Source organism: Epinephelus lanceolatus, chromosome 23, assembly GCF_041903045.1.
Source record: "Epinephelus lanceolatus isolate andai-2023 chromosome 23, ASM4190304v1, whole genome shotgun sequence".
Lineage (NCBI taxonomy): Eukaryota > Metazoa > Chordata > Actinopteri > Perciformes > Serranidae > Epinephelus > Epinephelus lanceolatus.
Window position 1 is genome coordinate 6,834,306 of NC_135756.1, and position 10,608 is coordinate 6,844,913.

General features: G+C 42.6%; 1 protein-coding gene across 1 annotated transcript in view; it reads right to left on the reverse strand.

Annotated features, from left to right (window-relative positions):
• The window catches only part of rassf3 (Ras association domain family member 3), a 117,349-nt gene extending 107,000 nt beyond the window's left edge, over positions 1-10,349 (reverse strand). Inside the window, exon 1 of the mRNA XM_078165249.1 lies at positions 9,715-10,349. Coding sequence (XP_078021375.1) covers positions 9,715-10,270 — 556 coding nt within the window. The 5' untranslated portion in view covers positions 10,271-10,349. The remainder of the gene's footprint in view (positions 1-9,714) is intronic.
• Positions 10,350-10,608: the final 259 nt, after the last annotated feature.

Below are 10,608 nucleotides of genomic sequence, written 5' to 3' on the forward strand. Positions count from 1 at the left end.
CAAGCTCAGGGGTTTAGTGTTGCTGTAGCCCACAGGAACAACGCTCTATAAAGAACTGAGGCAGTTCATTTCATTTTACCTATCTGCTTATCCTGTTAGGGGTCGCGAGAGGCAGGGTAGAGTTACCAGTTAACCTGCATGTCTTTGGACATGCAGGTTAACACAGGGAGAACATGCAAACTCCACACAGAAGGGCTCTCCCACCCTAGGTTTGCACTAGGAAAAGCGGTTCCAACCTGGTACTAGTAAGGTGTACCTAATAAAGTGGCTGGTGAGTGTATATTTGTGTCTACCTATCATCCATCTCTTCATAGCAGTCCTTTGCATAATGAACATTATAGCATCATACACACTGCGCAGACCCAAATTTGTGCTGAGTAAAGGTCGTGGGGTCATTTAATATTAAAGAACAGATCCATAGGCAGATGGATAAGTGCTTATTGTTCTGCTCTATAATGTGACAGGAACAGAGAACAGATGGAAACCAGCAGAACCACGGAGCTATTAGACACACTTAAACGCTCTCTACCTACCCATGACTAATGAACACACACACACTGAGTGTATCTGTTGCAACATTAAACCCTGTCAGACAAAGACGTCCTGATCTCTGTGGCAGGTTTCTGTTACTTCATCTGGACAAGGACGACACAAAGAGATGAGAGGGCGACAGACCCACAGGAAGACAGGGACAGAGTCCAGGAAGTGTCCTTATCCAGCCTCATCTGACCCACTTTGAGACGCACATGCATTAATTCACTGTGAGGAACAGCTGGGTTTTCTCCAGTATCAGTATCCAGATCAGTGCCGGGATGTAAGTCAATATATTCACTCAAGTTCCGTACCTCTGTAAAACTGGATGTACTTATACTTTTTACTTGTACTCATTTTCTTCTAATGCCACTTTCTGATTCACATTCTTCAGAACGACCCATTTTGTGTCACAAATGTTTGCAGATTGAGACTACATGGCTAGGTGCTTGATTTTATACACCTGTGGCAACTGGTCTGATTGAAACACCTGAATTCAATAATCAAAAGATGTGGCCAAATAAAAAAAAGAGCTCCATCTGCCAGTTCTGCTTTACATTAATGCACAAGTACTAATAATATATTAATATAATAAACAATAGTATAATGGTCACAGGAGATGTTTTTCTGCTTTGCATACTTTTACTTTTATTCTATTTTTTTGTCTTTTACTTTTTAACTTTTAAACTTAGATCCTAGCAGGACTTTTACCTGTAATGGACTATGTTTACAGTGTGGTATTGGTACTTTCACTGAAGTAAAAGATCTGAATACTTCCTCCACCACTATAATACACTGTGATTGTGTTTCCATCCTGAGGAGAAATCCCTATTCACCAAATGCATCTAAACATGTGAAGTGATTACACACAGAAACTCACAGAATAAGACGATCAGTAGCATAGCGAATATTATCAGCTGATTTTAGCTAGCCAAAGAGATCTGTCGGTATCGGCATATAAGTCAGCAGGTAATAAAATATTATGTCTGAGGAGTGTCTCCACTACACAGGTTTGTCCACCAGAGACCACCGAAAACAACTGTAAAATGTCCCAATGCAAGTACAAGCACATATCCTGGTCGTCTTGTTCTTCAAGTAACAACTAAATTTAAGTAAGACTTTAATACAAGCATAGATGGATTACTGAATGGCCCTACTCGGCAGCATGTCAAGGTACCCCCTGGCCTTCACTTGTAAAATCCTAAATCTATATGATAGCAACCAAGAGACTCAAAATGACCACAGAGAGACAAAAAAAGACAGAAAAGATGCAAAGGAGCTACAAAGAGACTTAAAACAACTACAAAAATGGGCAAAACAACCACAAAGAGACAGAAAATGACCACAAAAAAAGATGCATGACGACTACAGAGAGACACAAAAATGATGCAAAAAAACTGCAAAGAAATTCAAAATATCTCCAAAAATAGGCCAACAACTACAAAGAGACAAAAAAGACTAGAGAGAGACACAAAGTGACTACAAGGAAACACACAACGTTTTTAAAAAAAAAAAACACACAAAGTTACTACAAGGAGCCACAAAATGACTACAAAGAGACAAGACATGACTACAATGAGACAAAAATTACCACAAAGAGCCACAAAATGTTTAGAAAAAGATATACAATGACTACAAGGAGACACAACATTACCACAAAGAGACACAAAATGACTACAAAGAGGAACAATATGACTACAAAGAGACAGGACGTGACTACAAGGAGACACAAAATGACTACAAAAAGACAAGACATGACTACAAAGAGACAAGACATGACTACAAGGAGACACAAAATGACTACAAAGAGACAAGAAATGACTACAAGGAGACACAAAATGACTACAAGTAGACACAAAATGACGACAAAGAGACAAGACATGACTACAAGGAGACACAAAATGACTACAAAAAGACAAGACATGACTACAAGGAAACACAAAATTACCACAAGGAGACACATAATGACTACAAAGAGACACAAAATGACTACAAGGAGACAAGGCATGACTACAAGGAGACACAAAATGGCTACAAAAAGACAAGACATGACTACCAGGAAACACAAAATTACCACAAAGAGATGCAAAATGACTACAAAGAGATGAGACATGACTACAAGGAGACAGAAAACACCAAAAGGAGACACAAAATGACTACAAAGAGACAAGACATTACTAGAGGGAGACACAAAATTACCACAAGTAGACACAAAGTGACTACAAAGAGACAGGACATGACTACAAGGAGACACCAAAATTACCACAAGGAGACACAAAATAACTACAAAGAGACACAAAATGACTACAAAGACACAAGACATGACTACAAGGAGACACAAAATTACCCCAAGTAGACACATGATGACTACAAAGAGACACAAAATGACTACAAAGACACAAGACATGACTACCAGGAAACACAAAATGACCACAAAGAGACAGGACGTGACTACAAGGAGACACAAAATGACTACAAAGAGACAAGAAATGACTACAAAGAGACACAAAATTACCACAAGGAGACACATAATGACTACAAAGGGACACAGCATGACTACAAGGAGACACAAAATGACTACAAAGAGACAAGAAATGACTATAAGGAGACACAAACTGACTACAAAGAGACAAGAAATGACTACAAGGAGACACAAACTGACTACAAAGAGACAAGACATGACTACAAGGAGACACAAAATGACTACAAAAAGACATGACTATCAGGAAACACAAAATTACCACAAAGAGACGCAAAATGACTACAAAGAGACGAGACATGACTACAAAGAGACACAAAATTACCACAAGGAGACACATAATGACTACAAAGGGACACAGCATGACTACAAGGAGACACAAAATGACTACAAAGAGACAAGACATGACTACAAGGAGACACAAACTGACTACAAAGAGACCAGAAATGACTACAAGGAGACACAAACTGACTACAAAGAGACAAGACATGACCACAAGGAGACACAAAATGACTACAAAAAGACATGACTATCAGGAAACACAAAATTACCACAAAGAGACGCAAAATGACTACAAAGAGACGAGACATGACTACAAGGAGACACAAAATGACCATAAATGCTGCATGGAAACTGCAAAGAAAATCAAAATATCTACATACATAGGCAAACAACTACAAAGAGACAAAAAACAACTAGATAGAGACAAAATGACGACAAGGATACACACAATGTTTCAAAAAAGACACAAAATGATTATGAAGAGATACAAAACAACTACAAAATGACAACAAAGAGACACAAACAAATAGAAAGTGACACAAAATGACCAAAAAAGGCATTAAATTACATTAAAGACACACAAAACAACCACAAAGACATGCACAACAGCTACAAAAAGACACAAAACCTCCACTAAGTCTGTGTGTCTATGTAGGAGAGGTGATGGGGCCCTTTGCATATCTGTACCCAGGGGCCCATTGTCCCATAATCTGCCCACAGATTCTCATAGTGAGTGCACAGAAGGTCTTTAAGTTTGCCTCCTTCATGTTTGTCTAGGTTGAGGTTTTTTTTTTGTTTTGTTTTTTTTTTTAATATACTGTTGTCAGATATTTTTAACTTTCCCAAGTCTATATCATTCAGCCTTGAAGATCAGTTTGGCTTTTCATTGTTATTTTTTGTCTACTGACTCACTTAAATAAATGAATTTCAACAAAATCATGAAACTTAAAGTGAAACATGAACACAGTCTTTATAATGTGAAGTGGGTCAGTTCAGCCTGCCTGCAGCACCATCAATTAATGTTTAAAAGAAATAAGTGAACAGCTGTTCCTCCACTGACTTATAAGTGACTGTTTTATGTGTTAATAGCTGAACTAGTCAGCAGCAGTCCCCTGCAGAGAGCTACAGGACGTTAGCGATGACTTGTCTTAACTCTACAAGTTTGTTTTTAATCTAAAACATTATTTTTGTCCTTTTGTTAAGGACATTCAAATGGAGTAATGGGCCTTTAACAGGCTTCCTGAGTGGCAATCAAATACATTTTACATGAGCAGAAAGATCAGCTGCACACACTTAATATATATACACATGAAGTCCATCAGCTGTGCTCGTAAAACTGACGGGAAACACAGAGCTCATTGTGCAGGAATATTGTCTGTAAACACAACGAGGTTAAAAGGCTAAAAGGGCGCAAGCACACTTTGTTTAGTGTCTGTGTCAGCCTTGTTTTACTGTTTCATATTTTCTGTATGACTTGTGTTGCGTTGTTGCTTCATGATTTTGTGTGTTGTAAGCTAAAATTTTACAGCAAATAAAGTTCATATTGTTCTTAAAATCAAATCTGGTTCAGTCAGTTTGTTATGGCGCAAATTATGTTGCAACCAAGGGACTCAAAATGACCACAGTGAGACAAAAAAGACAAAAAAGAATGCAAAGGAACAACAAAGAGACTAAAAATAACTACAAAAATGGGAAAAACAACCACAAAGAGACACAAAATGACTACAAAAAAGATGCACAATGACTACAAAGAGAAACAACAAGACCATAGATGATGCAAAGAGACTGCAAATATCTACAGAAATAGGCAAAACAAATATGAAGAGACAAAAAACGACTATAAAGAGACACAAAACAACTAGAAAGAGACACTAAATGTTCAGAATAAGACACAAAATGACCAAAAAAAACAAACAAAAAAAATCACCCCAGAGACACAAAATGATTACAAAAAAGATGCATAACGACTACAAAGAGACACATGAAGACCATAAACGACACAAAGAGACTGCAAATATCTACAAAAATAGGCAAAACAAATATGAAGAGACAAAAAACGACTATAAAGAGACACAAAACAACTAGGAAGAGTCTTTGGGTTCCTCCTGGTGCAGTTGGCCCTGGGTTTCTCCTGGTGCAGCAGGCCCTGGGTTCCTCCTGGTGCAGTTTGCCCCAGGTTCCTCCTGGTGCAGTGGGCCCTGTGTTCCTCCTGGTGCAGTGGGCCCTGGGTTCCTCCTGGTGCAGTTGGCCCTGGGTTCCTCCTGGTGCAGTTGGCCCTGGGTTCCTCCTGGTGTAGTTGGCCCTGCGTTCCTCCTGGTGTAGTTGGCCTTGGGTTCCTCCTGGTGCAGTTTGCCCCGGGTTCCTCCTGGGGCAGTTTGCCCCGGGTTCCTCCTGGGGCAGCAGGCCCTGCGTTCCTCCTGGTGTAGTTGGCCTTGGGTTCCTCCTGGTGCAGTTGGCCCTGGGTTCCTCCTGGTGTAGTTGGCCCTGGGTTCCTCCTGGTGCAGCAGGCCCTGGGTTCCTCCTGGTGCAGTTTGCCCCGGGTTCCTCCTGGGGCAGTTTGCCCCGGGTTCCTCCTGGGGCAGCGGGCCCTGCGTTCCTCCTGGTGTAGTTGGCCTTGGGTTCCTCCTGGTGCAGTTGGCCCTGGGTTCCTCCTGGTGTAGTTGGCCCTGGGTTCCTCCTGGTGTAGTTGGCCTTGGGTTCCTCCTGGTGCAGTTGGCCCTGGGTTCCTCCTGGTGTAGTTGGCCCTGGGTTCCTCCTGGTGCAGTTGGCCCTGGGTTCCTCCTGGTGCAGTTGGCCCTGGGTTCCTCCAGGTGCGGCGGGCCCTGGGTTCCTCCTGGTGTAGTTGGCCCTGGGTTCCTCCTGGTGCAGTTGGCCCTGGGTTCCTCCTGGTGTAGTTGGCCCTGGGTTCCTCCAGGTGCGGCGGGCCCTGGGTTCCTCCTGGTGTAGTTGGCCTTGGGTTCCTCCTGGTGCAGCGGGCCCTGGGTTCCTCCTGGTGTAGTTGGCCCTGGGTTCCTCCTGGTGCAGTGGGCCCTGGGTTCCTCCTGGTGTAGTTGGCCCTGGGTTCCTCCTGGTGCAGTGGGCCCTGGGTTCCTCCTGGTGCAGTGGGCCCTGGGTTCCTCCTGGTGCAGTGGGCCCTGGGTTCCTCCTGGTATAGTTGGCCCTGGGTTCCTCCTGGTGTAGTTGGCCCTGGGTCCAGGAGCTTACTCATACCCTGATCCAGGTCTGGGAGGAGATCCCCCAGGACACCATCTGCCGACTCATTAGAAACATGCTCAGACATCGTCAGGAGTTGGATCAGCCTGTGATTTCAATTCCTTACTTTGATATTTGGTGTGATTTTGAATCCAGCCCTCACCTCAGTGGGTTGATGATTTTGGCTTCCACTCACTGTTGTTACATCATTTTGTTCTCCACAAATTATACGATGTACGTCAGTAAAGACTTTCAACTTGCATAATTTGTTCATCAAGATCTGATGTGTGATTTAAGTGCACTACACCACTGATTAAAGCTACATGACAGGGCGTGTAAAGAAAAGGAGGAAATTAAAAAAAAGATTCAGTAAATGAAGGTTCACAAACAGCTCTTTGAATATTCAAAACCCTTTGAGTCTCATTTCCATCACAACACCAACAAACGCACCCGGCAGCCTCGGCACATGAGGAAGGAGAGTCATTTTCTGCGTTTCCTCTTTCTATTGTTCGTCAGACAGAAGTGGACACAGAGGGAGGTCCAGTTTGTACTCGAGGAGACGCTGAGGCTCGTTTCCTTTTACATCTGAACCAGTCCGTCTGCATACCGACTGCATTCCAGCTGCTGAGCTGTGTTTCAGAGCCCTGCCTACTCATGTCATCCACAGCATTCAGACGTGTGCTCTCAGTGCATGTCACAGAGGAATACCTAAAAGTGACGTTGCCACTTTGATAAGAACTGTTTCCTTCACTTTTCCCATTCTTACATCGAAACAGATCCCGTTTAGTCAAACATAACATCTCTAAATGTTTGTTCAACCACACCTGCTGCATTTCCTCTTTAGAATCCTCAATCAATGAATGTTGAAAATAAAATTCCAGTTATATCAAGCAGAGTTATTCACTGGTCAGGTCTGAGTTCCTAAACAAACTACTAATGACTTTGTTTCTCCTCCAGGACGTCATAATCCAGCGTAAACCTCGTCCTGTGGTTTCTAGTTCTATCTTTCCTCCCTTTACTTTACAGCTTTTTGGAGTTCATTCATTTATTTATTTTCCGTAACCACTTATCCTGTTAGGGGTCGCAGGCGGGCTGGAGCCTATCCCAGCTGACACTGGGCGAGAGGCGGGGTTCACCCTGGACAGGTCACCAGACTATCACAGGGCTGACACGTAAGCCCCTTTGAAACGGGAATTGCGCAAATTTGCAGGAAAGCCCAATCAGTCTTCTTTCAGCATTGGCAGTAGTTTTAGCAATGGGGGGCGTGAGCAAGTAATAAAATGTGTAGCTCAGCGTGTGATGAAAACAGTGACGTGGGAGGGAAGCCGCGGCTGGTCAGTCCCTCGGCGATTCTCTCGTAAGTTGGCCTGTTCCTCACCCTTCCCATTATTTGAAGGTTAATGGCCTCTTCATTTGCGAGGACAAGGAGGGCGCGCAACTCCTTGTCTCCCCAGTTGCTCATCTTTACAGTGTCTGTCAGGTTTGTGTTTCCCTCTTGCTACTAGCTGCTCATTCCTGCTGGTTCCTGTTAGTCCACCACCAGTGGGTCACACGTGTGGCGTCATCAACAGCTCCTCCCACAAGTCATCAACAGCCCCCCCTGTGGCGGAAGGGCGCCTCGTTCTTAAACCAAAAAAGGTTCCGCCAATATGTCTACCCTACGAGGCGGAAAATTGGGCGCCTCGGATCAACTTGCCAATCCGGCTCTGTGTGTCTAAACGCTCACAGCTTGTCGGCAAAACGGCCTAACAATCACGGAAAATCTGGCAGTGTAAAAGGGGCTATAGAGACAGACAACCATTCACGCCTATGGACAAGTTAGAGTCACCAAGTAACCTGTATGTCTTTGGACTGTGGGAGGAAGCCGGAGTACCAGGAGGAAACCCACACTGACACAAGGAGAATGCGCAAACTCCCTCCTGGATTTGAACCAGGAACCCTCTTGCTGTGAGGAAACAATGCTCACCACTACACCGTGAAGTTGTTTCTGGACATACTTTGTGTAGGTGCGAAATCAAAAAGATTTTCAGCAGAAAACTAAATTCACTTAGTCATGTAGACGTGGTGGAGACGACCTGCTGAAGTTCAAACTGAACATCAGAATGATGAAGAAAGGTGATTAAGTGACTTTGAACGTGGCATGGTTGTTGGTGCCAGACGGGCTGGTCTGAGTATTTACTGGGATTTTCAGCACAACCATCTCTAGGGTTTACAGAGGATGATCCCAAAAAGAGAAAATACCCAGTGAGCGACATTGTTCATTTTTATCTATTTGTATATTTATCCATCTTTCTATCTAAATCATTTATTTTGATTTATTTACTTTTCATTTATTTATTTATTTTTATCTATCATCTTTCTATCTATCTATTTTGTTTATTTTTATTTTTTTATTTAGTTTTCATTTCTTTATTTAGTTTTATTTATTTGTTTATCTATCTATTTATTTCATTTGTTTATCTTATTTTCATTCATTTATTTATCGATATTTTCAATTTATTTGTGTATTTATTAATCTGTCTATCTAATTTATTTATTTTTATTCATTTTATTTTCATTTTTTATTTATTTTATTTTTTATTTGTTTATCTATGTATTTCATTTATTTTTATTTATTTTATTTTCATTCATTTATTTATCTATATTTTTAATTTATTTGTGTATTTATCCATTTATCTATCTATTTTATTTATTTTTATTTATTTATTTTTATTTATTTATATATTTATTTATTTATCCTTTTTTATTTATTTAACTTTTATTTATTTATTTATCTATTGATTAATTAATTTATTCATTTATTATTTCTTCTTTTCCAATTTTCTTCAGATACATATCTCTTCTGGCTTATTTACAGAAGTGTATGTATTGTGCTGTGTCATGTGTCTGTGGTTAATAAAGTGTATAGTGTGTTCATGATGTGTGATCCACTCTATAGGTGGGGTGACCCCTCTTGGTTATGGGTGGGGAGCACGACGTAGACCTTGTGTTGCAACTGATTTTAATATTATAAAATTTAAAAATTGCAAGTCATAAAAAAGAAATAGAAAAATAAAAAGTCTTTGAATGATTTTTTAGAAAGAGAAAAAATAATGTTTGGTTGGATTTCAGTATTAAATTTGTCAAGTAAATACTAAATTTCCATATAAGCTGAACTACACACCCTTTAATGGTTATGAATGATAGTTTGATGAGTCATGCTCTGAAGGGGCTCCTCATCTCAGACTCACCTGCACAGGTGAGACCATGCTGGAAGATGTAGCTGCAGCACACATCACACCAGGTGTTCCCGCCTCCAGGCTCGAAGGTGTGTCCCTCCCCGGACTCCTGTTTCACCCTGGGGTCCCTCTCTCCGGGGGAGAAGATGGTCCTCACATCGGGGGGTCTGAACCCCCTCCTCCTGGCCCGCGGTGGTCCTCCTCCGTGACCCTCCATCCCGTTCCCGACAGCTCCTGGCTCGCTGTCTCTCCCGTCATGGCTCGGTGAAATCTCCGGTGATTTCCCCTCCGGGTGCGCTCTCTCACTCCACGCCGCCTCCAGGCTCTCCAGTCTGGCCGGCTGAGGAGACGGAGGGTGCCTCCGGACCGCCCGCACCACCACCGCGCCCTTGCTGGCTTTAGAGATCCGCATCTTAGCGCCCGGCGACGGCCAAGTAGCCTCCGCTGCCTCGCTCAGCGTCCCGGGGGATTTGTTGATGAGAACAGTCCGCACGGGTAATGGAGAGTCATCCGTGACCGACGAGCGCGTGGGGACGTATTTGCGACCCTGGTGAACGGCGTTAAACATTACGCACAAGTGGAGGTGCAGCCTGTTGAAGAGTGACCGACAGGTGAGACGTCATTGATGACACCGACTGATGAGCCGAGTCCTCCTGGCGCTCGGGTTTGTTGTGGGTAAGCAGGTTGAGGCAGTCCGAGGTGTGCACGGGGACGGGTTGGATCTCATTTCACCGCGAGACATCACACAACAGAGCAAGCTGAGCGGCACGCGCTAAGAAAGAGTGCGCGCCAAACTCCGTTTTAAAAAAATGCTAATTTAAAGATGATTGGATTTCAGGACGCGTGATCAGTTAGCAAACTTGATTTAAATAACTCTCTGAATTAAGGAGATCCCCCTCTTTGATT